Below are 24,111 nucleotides of genomic sequence, written 5' to 3'. Positions count from 1 at the left end.
TCCCTGCTCAGCGGGGAGTCTGCTTTTTCCTCTCCCTCTGCATCCCACCACTTGCACATGCTCTTTCTCTCAAATAAATAAATAAATAAATAAATAAATAAATAAATAAATAAAATCTTAAAAAAAAAAGAATGACACACAATGTTTGATGAGTTTCTTTGGAATCTGGAGAGAGTATGTATCACATTTAGGTAACTTGCTTTGCCCATTTACTAGGAAACAAGAAAAAGTAGCCTGTGGCCCTGTGGTATGTGTGTAGTGTGTGTGTGTGTGTGTTTACTGTGTTTTACAACAGACTTTTCTAAAGTTTTTTTATTTTTTAATTTTTTTTTATTTACTCAAGAGACAGAGAGAGAGAGAGAGAGAGAGAGGCAGAGACACTGGCAGAGGTAGAAGCAGGCTAGGGGACTTGATCCCAGGACCTCAGGATCACACTCTGAGCTAAAGACATGCTCAACCACTGAGACTCCCAGGAGTCCCTACAACAGGCTTTTCTATACCTGAATGGAGGACATGTCTTCTTGTGTGCACATGGAAATGACAAGTGGGCATGAGTAGGGATGGAGTCAGATTGGCCTGAAAAGGAGTATGCTCACCTATCTCTATGAGTAACTTATGAGTCAGGCTTCTGAAAGAACTGTGGTGAGTATTACAGATCACAGAACCCCAAAAGCTGAACAGGGATCTCAGATTTCCTCTTAAACTGAGTAACAGCTTACCTCATCTTGATGTTAAGAGTTGTTCAAGGAGTTTGCTCATTTCAGTGTGAACCTACTTTCTAGTTACTAAGATTGCCCATAAACCCAACAACAGAAACTTACTGAGTTTTATATGGGTGGTGAAGGGGACAAGCAGGTAAGAAAGAGGGCAGATGGAAAAGAAATTGACGTAATTGGTGGTAGTGTAAAAAGTTAACATCTCCCCTTATTCAAAAAAAATAAATGGGTAGTTAATGCAAAACATTTAAATAACACAGAAAAGCACACACACACACACACACACAAAACAACAAAAAGTTTTTTTTTTACCTAGAGATAACCCCCATTAACATATGACCTATTTCAAGCTAATCTCTTTCTCTATCACTATGCATATTTGCATGTATGTATTTAAACAGAATAGTGTGTATGCTCATTTACAACCTGTCCTTGAAGTTTGCATTTTAGTGAACATTTTTACATGTCAATGAACATTCTTAAATCACATGACTTTTGATGGTTATACAGAATTTTCTCAAATGGACAACATATTACATTTCTTAAGCAGTGTGACGTATTGGTTTACACTTAATAACCAATGCTTCTGGCAGAGGCTATCTGCCAGGATAGAAAGTTTTGTGGCTATGCCTCCACAACAAGCTATCACCAAATAGGACTTTACTAGATCACTGCACATTATTGGAGGACATCCGAGGTCAAGAGCCAGTCCATTAATTGAAATAATTAAGATATCTTTTTTCTCTGTAGATTTCCCCAATTCCCTAACTTGGCATTAGCCACAGTTCATGTCATGCTTTAATGTAACCTATGTCGGTTCTGGGAACAGCATTTGTGAAATGATGAATTTTACCTAAAAGACACAAAGCTGACTGCACAACATATCTATTACAATGTCACAGATGTGAGTCATTCACTTGGTAGGTACTTACCAAGTGCCTAAAATAAACAAAGCAATACCTTTCTGGGCGGGCAATATTCCACAAACACTGAGCTGCCATAATGTGCAAGGATGTTAAGAGAAATAACTCTTTCAAAGAGTTATTTGTGCTACCTATACAGAGGGAAAATATATGGAACCCGGACTCATTGAAGAACAGTACAAAAGATGTCATAGGGCACAATGCAGTGATGGCTACAGGCAATAGAGCTGTCTGTATTTAAGATCGGCTCCTAAGGGTTGGAGCAGTCAGAAAAGCCTTGAAAGGATTGAGAAGATTGAAATGAGAGTGGAGAGTTTTCAACCAAGGCTAGGAGACAAGTATAGTTATCCTTGGGGACAATATAATCCAGTTTACCAGGAGTAGGTGTGGGATTGACATCTGAAAGAGTGCCAAAGGGCAAGGTCCTTGAATGCCAGGCCACGAGAGGCAGACTCACGGCAATGTCATGCGAGAAGGCTTTGGAGCAGTAGAGTGATGGGGTGACCTGGACACTTGATGTGGCAAAAGTTAGTTCTTAGTCTGAAATCTCTTCAGCAAGACTGGGAATTTATGTTGGAAGGGAAAATTATTTGCCCATAGTCACTTTCATCCTGCTCTTTGATCAAGATCTACAGGCAGAAACTGGCCCATTAGTAATAGTCTGGTTGAACTTTGTGCAGTGGCAATGTTGCAGCCATGAGGTTTTATTTGAGGCATGATTATTACTAATTGAAAACTTTTCCCAGGAAAATAGTCCGGCTATAGGGGCCCCTGGGTGGATCAGTGGTTGAACGTCTGTCTGCCTTTGAGTCAGGTCGTGATCCTGGGGTCCTGGGATTGAGTCCCGTATCAGGCTCCCGTCTGCCTCTCTCTGTGTCTCTCATGAATAAACAAGTAAGATTTAAAAAAAATAGTCTGGTTATAAATTCATATGTAGAATTTGAAAAATTAAGTTAGAAAGTTCTAATAATTGAACCAGATTTTTTCCTTTTTTAAAAAGATTTTATTTATTTGTTCATGACAGAGAGAGGCAGAGACACAGGCAGAGGGAGAAACAGGCTCCATGCAGGGAGCCCGACGCAGGACTCAATCCCGGGTCTCCAGGATCACTCCCTGGGCAGAAGGCGGCGCTAAACCTCTAAGCCACCAGGGATGCCCAAGACGTTGTCTTAATTCATTGAAGTTTCTCTGACTTTTTGTGTCAATACAGTTTTATCCCTTGAAACAAAGACATTCTGAAAATACAAACAAAATCTTATAAATTCTAAACATAACTATTTAATTTTTACCTGTCTTTCCAGTCTTGTCAAAATATGTGTTGATTTTTACCCAGTTGCAATAATATTGTATAAGCATTGTTAAGGATGTGAGGCTAATACACTACAAACATGTTAACTGGTTACTGAACTTAAAGTGTGCGTATAACTGAAGAATTTTAATTACTTTTTTAAAGCAATAGTTGCACATAATAAAAATGTAAATAGCACAGAAAGGTAAAGACTGGCAGTAGGTCCCTCTCTCTCTCTCTCTCTCTCTCTATATATATATATATATATATACACACACACACACACACACATATATATACACAGTATATATATCTATATGTACATATATACACAGTATATATACTATATATGCACACAGTATACATACTATATATATGTATATACATATATATGCTGTAGCCTCTCTCTATATACAAAATAGCATAGGTACAACCAACTGGATGGAAGGCCTGTGGCATTTTGGGTGTACCAGAGTGCCTTGCATGCATTCCTTGCTTTTGCACACTGATTTGCACTTTGCTTTTTTCATCTAGTAATATGATTTCGAGATTGCTCCACATCAGCACACATGGAACATGGAGCGCTTGGTTCTTCTCAACAGTGCTGTATTTTAACCACTTCTTACATAAAGATCTTTAGGCTGTTCCCAGTCTTTTGTTACTATAAACAAATGCTGTAACAAATATCCTTACATAAATCTGTAGCGTAAGTTATCTGTAGCATAAATGTGTAGGTGAGGAATTGCTGGGGAAATAGTTTATGCATATAAAATCAAGGTCGATATTGTTTACTCTTTTTTATTCCCACCAACAATGTGAATGAGGGCCTATTTCCCAAACCTAGGCCAACTCAATGTGTCTTAATCAGTTTGAAGGGTGGAAAATGGTGTCTCAATTTTAACTGCATTTAATCTAGAAATATTTTAAACTGTAGATTATTGATGCTTTTGAATAAACTTTTTCCTCTTAATTGGATGAGTGAGCATCATTGATGAACCTGAATGTGAGGTGTGATTGAGTCTTGCTTGACTATATGAAAATTTAGGAAGCAGGGCAAGAGAGGGAGGGGCTCATCTGTTTATTTCACATCAAAATCCAGGTACCTTTGCGGTCTCCCAGTGGAACCTGGCGGATCTGCATAATCAGGCAGAGTAACAGATGTAATGGAAGGGGGAAAAAGGTTTTAAAGATAATTTGAGGGGATCCTTGGGTGGCTCAGCGGTTTGGCGCCTGCCTTTGGCCCAGGGCGTGATCCTAGAGTCCTGGGATCGAGTCCCGCGTGGGGCTCCTGGCATGGAGCCTGCTTCTCCCTCTGCCTGTGCGTCTGCCACTCTCTCTCTCTCTCTATGTCTATCGTGAGTAAATAAATAAAATCTTAAAAAAAATAAAGATAATTTGATTTGTTTGGGAGAGGCTTACAGAAATCAACATTTTTATTTACTATTTCTTGCTGTTTCTGCGTCCCATTAATTGGCAGCAATCCCTGGGTGCATTGGGTGTAGTTAGGGAACCTCAGCGGAATCGAACCTGTGTTTTAAGAATTATTTTGAAAAAAAAAAAGAGAGTATGCTGTGAGGTAAGCTCTGTTCGCAAATTATTCACCTTCCCCTTATCCCGTTCATTATGTATTCTGAGGAACTGGACCAGCAAGACAGGAATATGTGTGTGTCTGAATAAGATGCTCCAATCAGGCTGTTCAACGTTCGACGCGGAGACCTCGAACAAATCAGGCGAAATTCGTTCCAAAGACTATAAATATAAAACTAGAAAAGCTTCTCCCCGCCCCCAAACAATCTCGATCCTCCTCACCATACGTAAGAAAAAAAAAATCTGTATTATTAATGCAAAAAATACATGTCCATCCTCACTGGATCCTATTCTATTCTCTTTCACAAGCTTTGGATGTTTAAAAAAAAAAAAAGTGAGGAACAAGGTGGAGTGAGGTCCGCACCTAAGTGCACAGCGCAGATTTAGGTTTGGGCCCGACGCCGTGCAATCAATCCCGGATTTCGCACATCGAGTTCCGCCCCTACGCAGGCAGGGGAAGTCCTCGCTTTTATCTTCAGTTGTTTTAAAAGCGGTTTCTCACCCCCCGCCCGCCCCGGTTCTGCTCTTTGTGTCAGCTGCCTCGGAGTTGCCCCTTGGCAACCGGTCATCTAGGGTAGGAAACACCGTTGGGGGGAGCCGCGGCGCAGCGCGCCCGCTCCCGGCCCCCGCGCCCCGCGCCCCGCGCCCCGCGCCCCGCCGGAGGCTCGTCCCCGCCCCGCCCCCCTCCCCCCCCCCCCCCCCCCCCCCCCCCCCCCCCCCCCCCCCCCCGCAGCCGAGCGCGGTCCGGGCGCAGGGCCCCTCTCCAGCGCCCCCTCCCCGGCGCGCTGCGGCTGGCGCTCCCCGGCGCCCCGCCTGACGCTGCAGCTGGGCCGGCGATTCGCCATTGGATTAAAAATAGCAGCGTCCCCCGCACCCCCGCCCGCCCGCCCCAGGCCCCGGAGCCCGTTCCCGCCCCGCGGCCCGCCCGCCCGCCCGCCCGCCCGCGGCCCCAGCGCTGCGGCCCGACCCGGTGGGCTCGGGGGCGCGCCGCGGCCATGCAGCGCCGGGGCGCCCTGTTCGGCGTGCCGGGCGGCAGCGGCAGCAGGAAGATGGCTGCAGGGGACGTCGGCGAGCTGCTGGTGCCGCACATGCCCACGATCCGCGTGCCGCGCTCGGGGGACAGGGTGTACAAGAACGAGTGCGCCTTCTCCTACGACTCCCCGGTAAGCGAGGCTCGGCGGCGCCGCGGCGCGCGGGGAGGGTGCGGGGCCCGCGGCCTGCGGCGGCACGTGAAGGGGGATGCGCGGCGGCCGCCGGGGACCTGCTCCCCCGCGGCGGACTTGGCGGCGGCCCCGCGGGCGGGCGGCACTTAGTGAGCGCCTGCTGCATGCCCCCGAGGCTCCCGCCGCTGAACACGGGGCCTGCCCGGCTGCCGGCCGCCGGGCCACGGAGGCAGAGCGAGCCCGGGTCCGAGAGTTCCCCGATGTTAACCGCGCGCTGCGGGCGGGGGGCGGGGGGCGGGGGGCGCGGGGCGAGAGCGGAGGGCGGCTGCGCGCACCGCCCCGGCCCCGGCCCCGGCCCCCGCCCCGGCCCCCGCCCCGGCCCCCGCCCCGGCCCCCGCCCGCGGCGCACACGCAGCCCTTCCTGCCGCCCTTCTGGGGCCGTGGCCTCGGCCCGGGCCGCCCACCCCCGGGCCCTGTGAGCTCCCGCCGCGCCGGCCGCCCCGCTTCCAGGGCTCCCCGCTCCTTTGCTTCCCGTTACAATGTGGGAAGGAACCCCCGGGTCCCTCCAGCGGGGCAGCGGACTAGGGGGACTGCTGGGTTGTGATGGCTTAAGGCACTCCCCGTGCGCCTCCCGAGGAGTCCCTGGGCTGAAACGCGTTAGTATGAATTATTAAAAGTTTAGTCGCGGGTCGTGACCTGAGACGGGAGGTGGCGCGGGGTGGGGCGGGGGTGGGCAGTTGCGGCAGATCGGGTCACTGCTTCCACCGGGGCGCTGGGTGGTTTTCCCCGGGTGGCATGTATATGTGCGACCAGGAAGAGGAGAGTGAATGTCCCTTTCAAGAGTCAGATGGGCTTCAAAGTGACTCAGCTGTCTGGCGTTTATCATGTCTTTTTGAGGACCAGGTTATTTTTATCCACCCACTTTAGATCTCATGTGTCACCCGGCAGATCTCCATGCAGTCGGAGGTGCATGGATTGGACGCACCGAGGCAGCTTTCAAACAATAGTCTAACACATTTTATTCACGTTATGTAGAGTATTGTTGGAGGAAAAAAACCCAAAAAACCCACCTTCAGTGGGAGGCAGATTTCCCCAAAGTATCCTTTATCATCTACTGGATTGATATCGGCTGGTTTCAAAGCATTTCGGCTTGTTGTTATCCATTGGGAGTCCCAGAATTACTATCCTCTCTACGATATCCAGTTTTTCTTTTATGTGAATTCCGGATCATTTGGGGGATAAACGTTTCACTTCTTGTTCATTACTTCCCGATTTTCTTTCGAAAAGGTCTAAGTGGAATGAGCTGGTTGTATTTAAATACTGTGCATATTGTGATCACACAACTCAAAGTGAGTGTTGTCAGCAGTGTCATTAAATCATATTCTCCACAAAGTACTTGAAAATGCCATTTTCAGATTTTGTGTCCAGTGATGGGCAGGTTCTGGCTAGTAGGCTCCAGAGAATGGGGAGGGATGATGTTCTTGACCAGTGTAAGCAATTGACGGATCGTGAAGTCCAGGAAGAAGAGAGTGGCCTAGTCTTTTAGGATAGTACAGCGTGTAACGTGGGTAGAACAACTTTTTCTGTGTTTGATCAGGGTAGCTCTCCAAATTCTTCTTACAAACTTTGTTATTGGAAATCTTTACCACATTGTATAGTATGTGGCAGGTGTGAAAAAAGCTGATTATTTTAATTCACTTCCACAGATAGTTATTGGGAGTTAATGGTGTACCAAACACTGTTCCAGAAGCATCATGTCTAGTATAAAGTGATGATTTCATTCATGTCACAGTAGTTCCTTGGGGAGACTGGGCTTATTTACAGGGCCGATGAATCAGTATATTTTATTAACTATGAGGAGGAAGAGAAAGAAGGTTTTATGACAAATTGAATTAAAGCACAGTGTATGATCATGCGGGATTTTTCCCTATGGTACTGACTTAACACTCGGGACTCAAATAAGGCTTCTTGAGCACCTACTATGTGCCAGCTCATATATGCATGGCTGTAAGAATCATACAGAGTAAAATACATTGGTACCAAACACACCAGAGACTCTAATCTACAAGTGCCACAGGACTGTGATAGGGGAAAGACCAAAGCCATGTGAGTGGAGAAGGTAATCATCAGATACTTTTGAAAATGGCCAGAGATAAAGGTGGATAGAAGTAAAGAAGACCAACTTCTGGCAAGGTAAATAACATGGGCAAACATATAAAGGGTGAATATTTTCTTCTTATTTGCTTTTAATGTACTGGGAAGAAAAAGATTGATTTAATGAGTAGTGAGGTCAGAACCAAGGAGAGAGTGGAAGATGAGAGCTTCGAATACTTACAATAGGAGCTTGGTTGTATATGGTCAGTTCTGGAAAACTACTATAAGTATTGTGATTTAAAGTGGTGTTACAGGGAGACTGAGCTGATCATTTTTAATTATAGATTCACTATAGATCCAAGGCCTGGTGTGAAAGCTTTGCTGTACCTTACCTGTGTGGGTATGAGGATTGAGTGGGACTGCATGATAACTCATTTCAGTGTCCTTCTCCTTCCTTGCTACCTTTTAGGGCTTAGCACATGGCAGATGCTCAGTGACACTTCTTCTGGGATGAGAGAGAATTTGTGTTTTTCACCTGCCAGTTTTTGTCCCAATTTCATCCCAGGCCTACCTTCTCACCTTGACTTGTAGGTTCACCTCTCCATGACTTGGCTCATCTTGCAAGGTGTATAGTGGGACCGTCCTGGAGAATGGGGACTTTGCATCTTTATCCCTAGCAGTTGGCCCAGCATCTGGTATATACAGGCTAGGAACTCAACTGATGCCTAGGAAAAGTATAAATTACATGTAGTGACAGGTTCTGAAAATGCTAAGGATGCAACACGTGGGAAATACTGCAAAAGGAATCATGTGCGATTATCATGTAGAATGTGGTGGCTTTATTGTCTGGTGGGGGCAGAAGTGTGAGAGAGAGCCAGGCTGGCAGGGTTTGAACCCCAGTTCTGTCTTTCAGCTGTGTAACTTCTCTGGGTTCCAGTTTCTCTATCTGTGAAATGGGGACAATAATAGAACCTACTTCATGGGTTGTTTTGTGGATTAAATAAATTAATATGTAAAGTATGCCCAGCCAATCAGTAATCACTAGAGGAAGAAAAGAAAGAGATAAAGAGAGTCAGTCAAGGGTTGCAGGCCCCAGGGTTTGATTGTCAGGGTTTGGTGTGGTTAAGTGGAGACGTTAGTCCACTCTTTTTCTTGCAAGCCTTCATGGACTACCATGTAAAATCTACTCCTCTCTTTGGTTGTTGAACCCCTCATTCGTCTGAATGTCCTCTGTCCCCACCTCCCCTCAGCTTCTGGGCTCCCAGCTCCTGGGAGGTCAGTCTCTGGGTCTCCAGTGGCTAAGACTCATTTCCTTTTCCAGAACCACCCCCCTGTCTTGATCATTTCAGGGTTCTTTTTTAGCCTTCCGTTTCTGCTGGAGACGTCATTGTTTCTTCCAAAGCCCCCATTTCTTAGGGTCTGTGTCATAAGACACAGCAGTTAGTGATAGTCTCTCTTCCATCATTGGCCATCATTTCACTCTCTTTTCACTTAACTGGTTGTTTTAAAACATCTACTAGATGTGAAGCCTTCTACCAAGCTTTCAGAATGGGAAGGAGCTGGGCGACTCTTGTGCTAACCATGCCCCTTCCCCACCTCTCTGGAAGCGTAGAGCTTATCTCATGCCTTGTCTTTAGCTGGGGTCAACTGAAAGATTAAGACAAGGGCTTAGCATGGGCAGTTTATTTTGGAAAGGTATCCCAGGAAACGTAAGAGGAAGAACACTCAAGGGAATAATAACAAAGGGAAGAACAGAAAGCCAACCCAAGAGTGAGTCATTGAGCCAGCTGCCATGATGGAGCACTGGCGCTCCGTCCGGCCAAAGGGACCCCTGGAGAACTGTTGAATGTGCCCCAGTAACCTCTCCCTGGGACATGGAGAGGGGAGTATTTATGCACTGGCTCCTGTGGCCTGTTGGTCAAGCGTGCTCCAGGGATGAACTGCCCTCAGTCTTGCGGGTTTGTATTTGTGTCAGAGGGGCTTCCTGAGAAGCCTTCCCGTGACCAGCAGCTGCTGAGGAGAGAGAGATCCCCAGTGCAGTGAGGCACTGAAAAGGTGGCCCGACATGACGTGAGACCAGCATAAGCATCCTTCACACCTCCCCTTACCTTCCAGCATTAGCATCATTTTGTAAAACGGAGCTTATTTCCCGTTCTCTGAAGCTCTGGGATCCCTTGGTGATGTTGAGATGTCATGTTGGTTCTCCACATTCCTGAGAATCTTTGTAAAACTCTGGGGAACAGGGGCCTCGTGGTAGTGGCTGGTTTACATAGCTGCTGGGAAAGGCTTTAGGATCATTTACTTGTAGGAACAGCTCATGTGAGGGGCTCCTTACTCTATTGGTGTGCTTGCTACCTTCCAGGCAGTGAGACTTGCATCATGGTGCTTACTTGTAGGGGAAAAATAATTTAATTTGGGAAAAATCCTCCTCCTACGGGATCAACAGATACAAAATAGTAAAACATTTACTGTTTCTTTTACCTTCGAAGATATAAACTTAAACTAATCCTAATTAGTTTCACATATTAAAAGTTCCTTTCCAAAGGCAACTAACTAAAATGTTGTTTTATAGCAATGATTCTCAATATTTTTGGCCCCTGTATTCTCTTAAATATTTTCAAGGATGCCAGAGAGCTTTTGTGTGGTTTCTGTCTATTGATTTTTACCATATTAGAAATTAAGACTGAAAAATTTAAAACCTCTTCCATTCTCTTAGCTGTTAGAGTGATGGTGTCATCAGATGTCATGGAGACTCTTAAAAATGCCTCTGTGTGCTCAGGAGAGAACAGGAGTGAAAAAGGCAGATAAGTTCATGTTATGAAAGTAGTTTTGACTTCGCAGCTCACTTGAAGGGCCTTGGGGGACATTCAGGGTTTCCAGGTCATACTTTGAAAACCAGAGTTCTAGAGTTTAGGCAAGAAAAGTACAACTGGTTATTTCAGTGGCACATCTCACCTGCATTGTGGCTTGTGTGGGTTCATATTTTCACATTTGTGGTGTTTGAATAATTGGTCATTAATCGTAGCTCATCTATAGATGTCATATGTCCCCTGTATATTGTTTTTGAAGCAAATTAAAATTTAGAGAATATGAGTCATTTTGAAAAAAATTGCAACTACTTTGCTGGAAATCATTAGCCTTTTTGAAGGTAAGAATTCATTATTCTGTTGACTGTGAGCCTCACCGGAGGGTGATCTGGCTGGGCTGTTTCTTTCAGAAACTTAAATTTCAGCATCCTGACTTTTTTCCTTTGGCCACTGGCTAGGAGACTTTTGTCATCTCCTGCCCGGAAAGTGAAGATTTATTTGCCAGTACTGGGGGAGCAGGGAACTGAGTGGGAGCAGAGGACGAGGGTGGCCTTGGCATGTGGATATTGGATATGGCCGGATATGGTTCCCTGGTTCTCAGTCCTATCCCTGTTTTGTTAAGTCCTCTCTCATGTGTAGGGGCTTGGTATACCTGGACACTACAGTTGCCAGAAGGATTCTGTTTTTTTTTTTTTTTTTTTAGATTTTATTTATTCATGAGATACACAGAGAAAGAGAGGCAGAGACATAGGCAGAAAGAGAAGCAGGCTCCCTGCGGGGAGCCCGATGGGGGACTCCATCCCAGGACCCCGGGATCACACCCTGACCCAAAGGCAGATGCTCAGCCACTGAGCCACCCAGGGGCCCCTGACAGGAGGCTTCTGATTTCGATTCTGCCAGCGAGAGTGTCAGAAGGAGAAGCCACCATTGTTACTGCAGCAGTGGCCCATGCCAGACGTGGGGTTTTCCGGTCCGCTCCGAGTATCCTGGCACTCAGAGCCACCTCAGCCACGGGGGAGCTGGGATCATCTCTGCGGTTTCTTACAATGCTGGTGCCTCTGGACTCCGGAGCGTGAGTGGTGGTTCCTCTGACCCTGGCTCTCACGGCTCTCACCCAGATTACATCCCCTCCAATTCCCTGTATCAGGTCCCGTCCTGCCTGAAGCACCTGGACCGGTCGTGCTCCCCATCTGGGCTGATACGCGTACATCACACACACACACACACACACACACACACACACACACGCCTCTAAGTCTGCGTGTATTCCGAGTGGAGCTCCTATTCTTACTTGCGTTCCTTGTCCCAAGACCCAAGTCCTGTCTAAAAACACAGGGCTCCCTGCTCTAAAGAATAAACCGGCAGTGAATTGTCCGTGTGGGAGGGCCCCCTGGGAGTGGAGGAGGGCCTTGTGGGCTCTGACAGGTTTCCAGGCCTTCCTTCTTCTTTCAGCCCTTGTTTCGCTCCAGCTTCCAGAGTTACCTGGAGCTGTTAGTTCTGGAGCCTCTTGGAAATTCTGGGGCATACATCAGATGGGATCTCGGTTCTCTCTGCTGCAGACCTAGCTGGGATTCAGCTTGGTCAGCTCACCTTAGTCTGGTAGTACTTCTCCATCAATAGTCCAGTTTCCAGATCTTCTGGCTATGGTTTATGTTTTTAAAAACACAATGTTTTGGGGCACCTGGGTGGGGCACATAATGTTTTCATTGTTTTTGAACAATGTTCAAAACATTGTTCTTTTCTTTGGGTTTCAGAAAGGAGTGAGATTGGTGTAAGTGTGTAATCTGCCCCACGTACGCTAGCATGCCGCTTTTCCAAATGAAAAATCAGGAAGTCACTTCCTGTCTCTTTTCGGCTGCTGTTATTTATCTTTCAAGTTGTGTCATTTTTAGACTTCAGGAATGTAAGAGGCAGTGCTGATCCTGTCAGGGAGCCTTTTGAAAAAGTGTGTGTCCTCAGTTGTATTGAGCCTGGACATCTGTGCAGCTCCGAATTCTCCCTTCACTCCCCTGCACTGTCCTTCCTGTGGCCTGGAGTGCAGTTAAAGGTACTGCCCTTCATTTAGGGCCTCAGGCTGGAAGATGTACAGTATTGTCAACCCTGCCCCCCTCCCCCTCTTGCTTTTTTTTTTAAAGATTGTGTAAAGTGCACATAACATAAAATCAACCGTCTTAACCATGTTTAAGCGCACTGTTTGGTGGCATTAAGGGCATTCACATTGTGGCACAACCATCAGCACCATGCATCCCTGGAGCTCTTCATCTTGCAAAGCAGAAACTCTATTCCCCTTGAACAATAACTCCCCACCCCCTAACCCCTTCAGCCTCTCAGCCTCTGGCAACCACCATTCTATTTTCTGTGTCTATGAATTTGCTCTAGGTACCTTATATAAGTGAGACCGTACAGTAGTTACCCTTCTGTGACAGGCTTATTTCGCTTACCGTAATGTTTTCAAGGTTTGTCCATGTTGTAGCATGTGTCAGAGTTTCCTTCCCAAAGCTGAGTGACGTTCCACTGTGTGTGTATGCCACATCTTGTTTGTTCATCTGCTGATGGATACTTGGGTGGCTTCCATTTTTTGCCTGTTGTGAATGATGCTGCTGTGGACATGGGTATGTGTCTGTGTCCCTCTCTCGTGTATCACATCCCATTAGAGACCAGGTTCCAATGGGGTAGCCCCCCTCTCTCCTTATCCACGGCCCAGGCTCACGCCTTCATCACCTCTTGCCCAGACTCTTGCCTAAGAAGCTTCTTAATTGACCTTACGTTGCCTTCCTTTCATTCGTCACTGTGCTCTCAGATTTTCTAAAACATGGGTCTTATCATGTCATTTCACTGTCTAGATATTTTCAAAGCACCATTCAGACTTTCCTAACATAGCACCTCAAATCAGTTTACCAAGTTGATCCAGCTTTCCTTGCCAGTGTTTGTCACTTAGCACCTAACCTCTACTTACATTCTCTTTAGCCCACAGGACTTCATGTTCTTCACATGCTCCGTGTTTTCAGCCCTCCTTGCATTGGCTCATGCTCTTCCCATTGGCCTGGACTGCCTTCTCCCTGTGTTTCCCAGGGAAACCCCACTGATCTCAAAAACTACCTCACATGTTCTCTGTAAAGCCCTCATCACTCTCACCTCCCCAAACTGAGTTACTTATTTTCCTGTGCTTTCAGAGCACTTTGTTAATCTCTGTCATGGTTGAGATACTGATTGTTGAGGATAAAGGACAGTTGGGGTCTTATGCACCTGTGTTAGTAAGGCTGCATCTTTTCCGATTTTCTGTGTATCCTTTTTTAAAAAAAATATTTTATTTATTTATTCATGAGAGGCACAGAGAAAGAGAGAGAGAGAGGCAGAGACACAGGCAGAGGGAGAAGGAGGCTCCACGCAGGGAGCCCGACGTGGGACTCGATCCCGGGTCTCCAGGATCATGCCCTGGGCCAAAGGCACGTGTTAAACCGCTGGGCCATCGGGGCTGCCCTTCCCCCCCTTTTTAAGTGGGCTCCACACCCAGAATGGGGCCTGACAGGGGGCTTGAACTCACTGTGAGATCTTGACCTGAGCTGAGATCAACAGTCAGGCATTTAAACGATGGAGGCACCCAGGCACCCCTGTTCCTTAAAAAAAATTCTGAACGTGTATTTTGGAATTAAAAAAATCTGATTAAAAGTAACCAATACCGTAGTTTTATATTGTCATACTATTATCTGAAAAGTCATACACTTGACCCTTGACAAGCTTGGGAGAGGCATCTTGGGTCCTTGCGGGGTGTTTTGTGTGTTATGATTCTGGGTGCCACAGGGATCTTGGTGAAAGTGATCACACATGGTGCCCCGTGGGGAGACGTCTAGGGGGCTGTTGTCTGTGGACGTGGGCTGGGCCTCTGTGTGGCTGTTTATGTTCAGTACTATGGGCAGTCAGCCCAGGACTCCTCTTGCCCCCAAGCACAGGGAAGATGGGAACAGGAGCACCTATTTTTAGGGCTGGAGCAGCAGGTCAGTGCAATAATGACAAGAATTTAATGACTCTGAATACGCCTCCAGACTAGAGAGGGTGCTTGAGGTACACAACGATATGTATTTCCGGTGATGAGACTCAGAAGAAAACCATTTGTTTTGTGTTAATTAGCAAGTATTAATGCTTACTTAGAACCTACTGCCAGCACTGCCCCAGGAGGGTTTGAGAATTTCAGAGGGAAACAGAGGACCACAGTAATGAAGAGTATGACACATGTGTTTCTAGCATAGTACAGAATATGAAAGCCGGGCAGCCCGGGTGGCTCAGCGGTTTAGTGCCACCTTCAGCCCGGGGCCTGATCCTGGAAACCCAGGATCGGGTCCCACATAGGGCTCCCTGCATGGAGCCTGCTTCTCCCTCTGCCTGTGTCTCTGCCTCTCTCTCTCTCTCTCATGAATAAATAAATAAAGTATTAAAAAAAAAAGAATATGAACGCCAATTTTGAGTGTCTGTTAGGAGTCAAACATGATACCAGGTACCTCTATATACACCATCTCATTTAATTACAATAGTAATTGGCTTGTAAATTATAATTACTCTTGTTGCCTTATTTTACAGAAGAGGAAACAGAGTCAGAGAGGTTACGTAGCTTATTCAGGGACTAGTTCAAAGACTGGTATGGGACTTAGCCCTGATGTATCATGAGGTGAGACTGAAGCACTTATAGAGTATTACATTTTATTTATTTGTTTATTTATTTATTTATTTATTTATCTATCTATTTATATATCTATTTATTTATTTATTTATTTAATTTTTTTTAGAGTATTACATTTTAAACAGTGTGGCACTTACAGGGTATGAATGGAGGTTTCAGATAGGAATAATCAATAAAACCTAGAAAAGTTACTGGTCTGGGTCCCTGGATGGGATCGGAAAAGTGGCGTTTTAGGGGAGGAAGGGACAGAGGTGTGGAGGTGAGACCAAGCTTAGGATGTATGTGAGGAAGAGAGAATTTACTTGGGCAACTGGGAAGCAAGGCTAACTCCTCTGTGGGCTATAGATGTCGGCCTTGGTAAGGTTAGGCCGATGGGCTGGCTGGTCAGGAGCAAGGGAACAGCGTGAGGACAGCAGTTATTTGGGTGGTTGTCCTGGAAGCAGAAAGAGGACTAAGGTTGGGAGGTAGAGAGAACTCCAGTAGGAATTGGGCTGGGGCTCTTGTGGTATTGTGAGAGGGGTGCTTTCATGAGGGTGATGACAGTGGGGCTAGAGCTGGGGAAGTGGTGGGAATAAACCCAGTAGACATTTTGATGAAAGATGCCGTGCAGCTCAGTCTATGCAGAGTGTGCAGCGGATGGAGGAGTGGGAGGAGCTCAGTGTGTAATGTGGCAGATGGAGTGTATCAGGGGCATAAAGGAGGGTGGGGTGGTCGAATCAGGTGGGTGAGTGCATCGTAGGGAAACCCAGACAGGGGTCTGGGCGGCATTTCCTCCAGGAATTAGAATTTTTCTTTTAAGATTTTATTTATTTATTCATGAGAGACACACAGAGAGGCAGAGACATAGGCAGAGGGAGAAGCAGGCTCCATTCAGGGAGCCCGATGTGGGACTCGATCCCGGGACCCTGGATCACGCCCTGAGCCAAAGGGAGATGCTCAACCACTGATCCACCCAGGCATCCCGGAATTAGAAATTTGAAAAGATAATCGTGTTGCACAAATAGTCATAGATGGCTTACACGCAGCCTTTACTGTTTTATGAAATACAATCACTCCTAGAGTAAATCCTGCCCCATACTGACCGCATGGGCGAGATCGGCCCAGAAGCTGGTGGCTCTTATGAGTCACAATTATGAAAACTTTCTCCTAATCAAACCAAGTATTGCTTTTTGGGTCCTGGTTAATTCTTTGGGTGTTGCTGAAAGCTGTGAGCTGGACATGAGGTCTCTGTCCCCAGCACTTCTTAGAAATAGGCTTGGTGGTGTGTTAGTGGGATCGGTGGAGGGAGCAGCCAGGAGGAGAGAGGCGCCGCAAGGCGTGAGGGTGAGAGTGGCTCACACATTGAATCCTGTAGGTACAGCTGCTGAATTGCCCCTCTGGAGGCACCATTTGGAGAGGTTCTGCCCGTGTCCAGCCTGAAGGTGTGGAAGCAGCCCCGGCAGGTAGGCCCTGTCTCCTGGGGCCCACACGTCGGTGAGGGGGCTGCCAAACCCTGTGGCTGCTTCACCAGCGTCCAGGGGCCCAGCACCTTGGAGGCCCAGCACTTTGGGGGCCCAGCACCTTGGGGACCTGCCAGCGTTTGGTCGGGGAGCTGTCACCATGGAGCAGCCACCTCTGGGGGCTCCAGCTGCCCTTCCAACTTGGGAAGTGGAGCTGGCGGGTCCTGCCAAAGCCTCTCTCCTCCCCTTCGGGAAACCTTGGCAGAGCACCTGGCGCCAGCTCCTTACCTGTGTGGCGAGCCTCCTTTTCCTGTCCTCCTGCTTTCCTGGAATGAAACAGCCTTAGTAAAAAAGGAGGAAACTGCGCTTTGGCCCATTCCCCGGGATGGCGTGTGCTTGCCAACAGCTGCCCACCTAGCTCCTGCCACCAAAACAACATCTGCTTCTCAGTTGCACGGGGCAGCATGCGGAGGGCCAGACTGGCCTGGGTTCTGGGAGGGAACACCCCCAGGAGCACCCCCGCGCACACCCCCGCATCACTGCTTAGTAGCAGTATGACTTAAGCAGGTGTTGGAATTCCACTGAATGTCTCTGAGCGTTGGTTTTTCCCTCCATAGTACCTACCTTGTGGGGTTGTTAAAATCATGGCTTCCCATTAAACCCACTTAATGCCATCCACCTCTGTAGTGGGATTTATTTCTTTTTATTTTTATATTTTTTTTGTAGTGGGATTTAATGGGAAGGATCCTTTTGAGGGGTAGGTGAAATGGGGTTTATAGTGTCTTGGGGCTGCCAAGGGGAGACATCCTGTACTTGGTAATTCTGCATGAGGCTCCGCCCTGCAGCAGAAGCCTTGGGTGTGAGTGTTTGCTGGCCCCCTTGGGGGGATCTCTGTTCAGGGCTATTATTCAGAGTCAAATCCAACTCGTACTTAATGGGCTTTTATGGGTTAGCCTGGAAACCTAATCCTCATGTTTAATATAGTTTGCCAGGGGAAATGCATCCTGAAGAAAACCAGCTCGTTTTCTGCTTTATTTAAATTTTTTTTTAAGCTTTCATTTATTTATGAGGGACACAGAGAGAGAGAGAGAGAGAGAGAGAGAGAGAGGGAGGCAGAGACATAGGCAGAGGGAGAAGCAGGCTCCATGCAGGGAGCCCGACGTGGGACTAGATCCCGGGCCTCCAGGATCATGCCCTGGGCCGAAGGCGGCACTAAACCACTGAGCCACCCGGGCTGCCCAGCCAGCTCTTTTTCAAAATGAGAAGAAATGACTATAAAAAGTTTTTACCTTTGACTAAGGTGGTTTCACATTTTTCTCTTTTTCTATGTAAGTGGGGAGCTCCTTCCGTGGATTGTAGCTGCAGTTTGGCACTGCAGAAGGAGCTCGCCCTAGTGCTCCCTCAACGGTTTTCTTTGTGCTCATTTGTCCTCTGAACAGTATAGTAGCTGCTCCTCCTGCCTCACCCAAACCCTTCCCTAGCTGTTTGGGTGAACAGCATCCTCATTGCTCCAAATACCCAGAGCAAGGATGTGGTTTTATCCTTAGGAAAAAAAGGTCATAAATGACGGATGGGTGGAACAGTAAATTTATAGCGTGTCAAAATGTGGCCGTTTGGACAGTGCCGCCGTTAGCTGTCTGAGCTGGCTGTGCAGCAGCTCTGAGGCATACCTGGGAGCCCTCTGCAGAGAGGGAATGGCAAAGTTGGAGCAAACTGGGAGAATCATTACTGCCTCAACATTTCTATTTTTTCTTAACACTTCATGGCCACGAGCATGATTTATTGATGCTTAGCGGGGAAGCCTGCACTCTCTCTTGGGATTATGTGCATTTGGTTTTTCTACTTAGTTTAGATGGACAATTTTATTTCAGTGGATTTGCTGTTGGAAGCAAGGTTTTTGGATTTTGTGAATATTGTATTCCGGAAGTTTTGTTCCGCTGGCGAGCTGTTTGAGTGTTTCCTTGCTGTCCAGCCTTTTTTTTTTTTGCTTTTCCCTCATCATATTTCCCCTTTCTGAGGATTGCATGCTTGCTGCCCTTGATCTGGAGCCTTGTTTTACTTTCTTATTGCGCCCTTGCTTCCCATCTGCCTCTACTTAATTTTTGCATTTAAAAACTCTTGTCTGTTTTGCTCTAGAAGCCAGAATGTACTTGGGATCTGTGGTCTGGTCATTGGAATATTTATACCTGCCATTCAGTTGTGGAAGTACCTGAGAGGTAGAGTTAATGGCAGGTGGTTGCTTGATGAATGCAAGAGTTGAGCAGAGAGAGGTGGGTAATCTTACGAGTCTAATGAGTTAAAACAGGAGTTGTCCTTGATTCTGCCCTTTTTCCACACACTCCTACATCTAATCCATTTTCTTTGCTCAGGGGCTCTATCCTAAAATTATAACCTACATCTGCTAAAGTTTCTCCATCCCTGCTATGAGTTCCCTTCCCTGACTTCCTGCCACATCCCCTAGGCTGAGCCACCATCCTGCCCCGTTTAGACAAGGGGTGTCTTTTTTTTTTAAAGATTTTATTTATTTATTCATAAGAGACATAGAGAGAGAGGCAGAGACATAGGCAAAGGGAAGAGAAGCAGGCTCCATGCAGAGAGCCCGAAGCGGGACTGGATCACAGGACCCTGGGATCATGACCAGAGCCGAAGGCAGACACTTAACCACTGAGCCACCCAGGCATCCCTAGACAAGGGGTATCTAAAAAGAACTTTCAGTGGTGATGGAATTGTTCTGCATCTGCACTGTCCAATATGGTAACCTGTAGCCACATGTGCGGCTATTAAGTACTTGCAATGTGGCCATTGTGTTTGAGAAACCAAACTTTTAACCTAATTTAAATTAATTTAGAGCTAAGTATTCATATGTGGCCAGTGGTAGCGTGGGTCTCGACTGCGTAATAGATTTGTGACCATGTGTTCTCTTGACCCCCGCCCTATAGTTCCCCTCGGTAGTCCAAGTGATCTTGTAGCAGGATGTGGATGTCATGACAGCACCAATGGTGCTTGTCTTTCTCTCTCTCTGCTGACTAAACTCCTCCTGCCCCACACCCCACCAACTTCTCTAACGCCAGAGAAGACATCACAGCCTCTTTCTCTTTCGTAGCTTTTTCCTACTCCACATGGACGATCTCTCAATCCCCTTGCTCCACGGATGGCATCTACCCGGGCTGGGGTACAGTGACTTTGCTTTGTTACATTCTCTCTTGTCATCACGTTCTCCTCTGTCTCCCCGAGATGACACTCTTTATCCCCTCTTTTATTTGTGTGTTCCCAAATTTCCCGAGTGACACATTTTGATATAATCTTAGTTATTTCAGATCACACTTTTACTGTGGGTATCAAGCATATCCAGCCCCTTAGAGCTATGGAGTTGGTTGCGAAAGCCTAAGGAAAGCTTGGGTTAAGAGAAAGGAACTTTTGAACAATTGCTTGTTCTGTTATGTATACATACAATTGGTTCTAAACGCATTTAATTAAGAAAAATTTTACTGGTTTTTACTATTCAAAAATGAATCAATATTCCTGAAGGAAAATTAGAAAATATAAAAGACAACGTGAAGAAAACGGTCCCACATTATGTCTCATGACATCACAGGCTGTGCAGGGCATGCATATTGTGTATATTGTAATGTCATATGCGCTGTTTTGTTACCTGCTTTTTTTACTCAAAAATACCATGTAGAGCTTTTCCTATCAGTAAATACTCATTACAAATACATTTTAAATGGCTGGAGAGTGTTATAGTTCATGGATGTACCATAAATTAGTAAAGAAATCTGTTCTTGTGCATTCAGGTGATTTCCTTTCGCTGTTACAAGTAGCTAATTCAGTTAATTTCTTTTTTTTCCCTTTTTTTAAAACTCAGTGTTCTAGAAAATACTGTGTTCTTGTCCCTTTCCTCTCACTTTTGCATGAGTATGTGAGTCACAGTCTTCCTGGGTGTTAGTATGTAATTTGTTCTGGACGTGGATTTGTTGTGACTCCATCTACCTACATCATGTTTCTCTTTGCGGCAATGACCACTTGTTTTCCACACTGTTCTGTGGTTATAAAAACAAGTGTTACGCAGCGACTCTGTTTCCTGAGTGCACTGCTCACACATGCTCGCTCTGCCTTCCTGTCTTCCAGCGGAGGCCAGTCTCCAAGAACACACCATCGTAAACAAAGTTCTCTGAACACCTACTGATTGACAATGTGGTGTATTTTTATTTAAAATGACTGTTCACTTGCTATTCTGAAAACATGTAACCTTGACCTTTATATTCGCCTCAGTTTCAATATTCTTTTAAAAGGCAGCAGTATAAAAAAAAAGGTGGCTTTGTCTTTGATGTTACTTCTCAGTACTATGTAGGAAATACAACGTAAAGTAATAAATGCACAGCTATGTGTATATCATATTTATATAGAAATGCTTTGAAGAGTGGGGTTAAGCAATGCATGGGCTTCTAATGCTGCTCCTCTCTCGTGGCTTGATTGTGAGGTGGGAGAAATTGTCTTGGGGACCATTATAGAGCGTTAGAGAAGCCCAGAGTGGTATTTCTTGTCTTCCTTGTGATTTCAGGTTTCCAAGTTTGTCAAGTTTCTGTTTAGGGCATCACGAAAATGATAATTAGAATCTTACTTAGCTAAGAACATGCTGAGAAGTGCATGCTGGCCATTCTGGCCTGGGTGGCCTCTGGAAGATAGTGCATGCTGGCCAGATAGGGTCTAAGGTGGGATGGGGTGTGGATGTGGCAACCACTGTCCAGAAGAACCAGTGAGCCTGGCTTGGTTACAGAAAGTAGGGGAACTGGGGTCACAAGGTTCAAGTGTCCAAGCTGCTGAGACCCTGACTTTAGTTGAACAAACCTGAAAAGCTAGTGTTCCTGCACATGCTGGAGGCTGTTTTTCTATGCATGGCCATCAGTTTTCTCTTGATGATACTCATTGTTTAGTTTTGTCAGAGCCTTGAAATGGAATCTGTGCTATGGAGTGTTTTATTTTTATTTTAAAAAATATTTTATTTATGTATTTATGAGAGACACAAAGAGAGAGAGAGGCAGAGACACAGGCAGAGGGAGAAGTAGCCTCCATGCAGGGAGCCTGATGTGGGTCTTGATCCCGGGTCTCCAGGATCACACCCCAGGCTGAAGGCAGTGCTAGACCGCTGGGCCACTGGGGCTGCCCTGTGGAGTGTTTTAAATCCAGATCAGCAGGGCACCGAAGATCAGGTCCTGTGTTACTGAATGGCAAGTAACTACACAAACTCTGCCACTCGGTCTGTAAAAGTGTCTTCAGTTTGGCTCTGTACCAGGTAGTGTTGCTGGAATTTAGTAATGCTCATGACATGATTTCCCTGCCCTCAGGGAGCAAATGTGTGATTCAGTGTCTGAATGTGGTGGCCTCAAATGAAGGAAGCATGAGTTTTCACAGCTAATCAGCAAATGAGATGCTAACAGTCATGGTATAAAAGTGGATTTGGGATTAAGGACCAGCAGCCCAAGGTGATGAGTCAGGAGATACGGGTATTGGTCATGGGCACAGGCTGGCAGGTGGACAAGTGGACAGGGTTGGAATCTGGGGAGCTTGCTCAGTCGTGAAGGTAATGATGTATGTAGCTGGTTTTGATGTGGGCTACTCAGAAGGCTTGAGGCCTGACCTGATGTCTCTGAAGATCCTTGAAGTGATACTTTCTTGACCATGAGACTTTCTTAGAACTGCCTGGTCCTGGGTAGTTCTAAGAATGGGGTATGGACATGGCAACCACCAGCTCTAGGCTAGTGCTACTCAAGTGTGGTCAGCTGACTGGTGCCAAGAGAGAAGTACAAACATTGAGAGTAAGCGTTTAGAAATTTCCATAGCAACTTGACATTGTAGCCACATCCAAGTGTGTAAGCAGTAGATTAGTTTGTTTGAACAGCATGTAGACCTGTTTGGGTTTTGAGGGACTTAACATGTGGGAGTAAGTTCACATTTAACTGGAGCCAGTGACTGGTCGCAGTGGAGTCATGTGTGTTTCCTTAATGAACAAAAACAAAATGGAACACAACACAGAACAATCTAATCCTTCATGATAGTAGTTTGACAAACACTTCTTTGGACCAAGCATGAAGATAATGGGAGGTAAGGCTGTGAGACCCAAGGTCAAGAACTTAAATATAAAACCATTGATCACATTCCAGCTTCATTTCAGGTCTTGGTCATGATCAGACTTTCTTCTCTTCTCTTTCCTCTTTGTCATCAGCATGTTTTTTTTTTTTTTATGAACATTATTTTTAGTGCATACTATATACAATTCTATACTTACGTTTTTATATACATATATAATACATAATCGTGATATTTACTCAGCCATCAAAAAGAATGAAATATTGGCATTTGCAATGACATGGAAGGAACTTGGTATGCTAAGCAAAATAAGTCAGAGAAAGACAAATATTACATGATTTCACTCGTATGTGGAATTTAAGAAATAAAACAGATGAACATAGGAGAAGGGAAGAAGAAATAAGATAAAGACAGGGAGAGGCAAACCATGTAAGAGACCCTTAAATATAGGAAACAAACTGAGGGTTGCTGGAGGGAAGGAGGGTGAGGGGATGGGGTAACCCGGGTGATGGGCATTTAAAGAGGGCATGTGATGTAATGAGCACTGTTATATGCAACTGATAATTCACTAAATTCTACTCCTGAAACTAATACTATGCCATATGTGAACTAACTGAATTTTAAAAATAGTCTTGAAAAAAGAGAAAAAAAGAAAAAGAATATTACTGTATTTTGTTGTGTTTGTATGCCACAGGTCCTTAGCTCTTCTGTTTTGGGAGCTCTTTTTCCTATTATAAATAGTGCATTTTTGAATATTTTTGTGCAAATTAGGCTTTTTCCCCCCTCTTTCTGTTGGATTCCCGCAGTCTTTACCCAAAGGAGAAATATTGTGTCAAAGGGTCATAGTTCTATTGATCTCTAGAAAGATGGAACCAATTTATATTGTGAGAGTACACATATAGGTTTTCTCTGTGGCTTCAGGCTTGGTAATTTTAATACTTCTGGCAGTTTAGTAGACATATACTTGCCTTGAGATAGTTTTAGGGAGAAGGTGATGTTTGATTTTAATATTTTCTCACAATTAAAACTAAATGATCTTAAAAGAAGAACTTACCAAGTTGAACCTGAATGTTGACATCCTGTAATTTTATCACTTTTTACATAGTTTGGATATAAACTTTTCTTCATTGTACTTTACATCATTCCTCGTTCTGTTGTGACTGGTTTTCTATTTGTTTTATTATGTTTTGTGGTGTAAAACTTGTTCATCAGTGTTTACATTTTTATACCTAACCACACCATCTCTCCATTTTATCTTTTCTTGGCCAGAAATTATTTTCCCCTTCCTAAGTGAGATAAATATGCTATTCTACTCTTTTCTAGTTTTTTAGA

General features: G+C 45.6%; 1 protein-coding gene across 1 annotated transcript in view; it reads left to right on the top strand.

The window, feature by feature from the left end:
- Positions 1-5,432: 5,432 nt before the first annotated feature.
- Positions 5,433-24,111, top strand: part of USP13 (ubiquitin specific peptidase 13) — a 118,999-nt gene continuing 100,320 nt past the window's right edge. Inside the window, exon 1 of the mRNA XM_041731763.1 lies at positions 5,433-5,677. Coding sequence (XP_041587697.1) covers positions 5,510-5,677 — 168 coding nt within the window. The 5' untranslated portion in view covers positions 5,433-5,509. The remainder of the gene's footprint in view (positions 5,678-24,111) is intronic.

Source organism: Vulpes lagopus, chromosome 17, assembly GCF_018345385.1.
Source record: "Vulpes lagopus strain Blue_001 chromosome 17, ASM1834538v1, whole genome shotgun sequence".
Classification (NCBI taxonomy): Eukaryota; Metazoa; Chordata; class Mammalia; order Carnivora; family Canidae; genus Vulpes; species Vulpes lagopus.
This window is presented reverse-complemented; position numbering and strand designations above follow the sequence as displayed.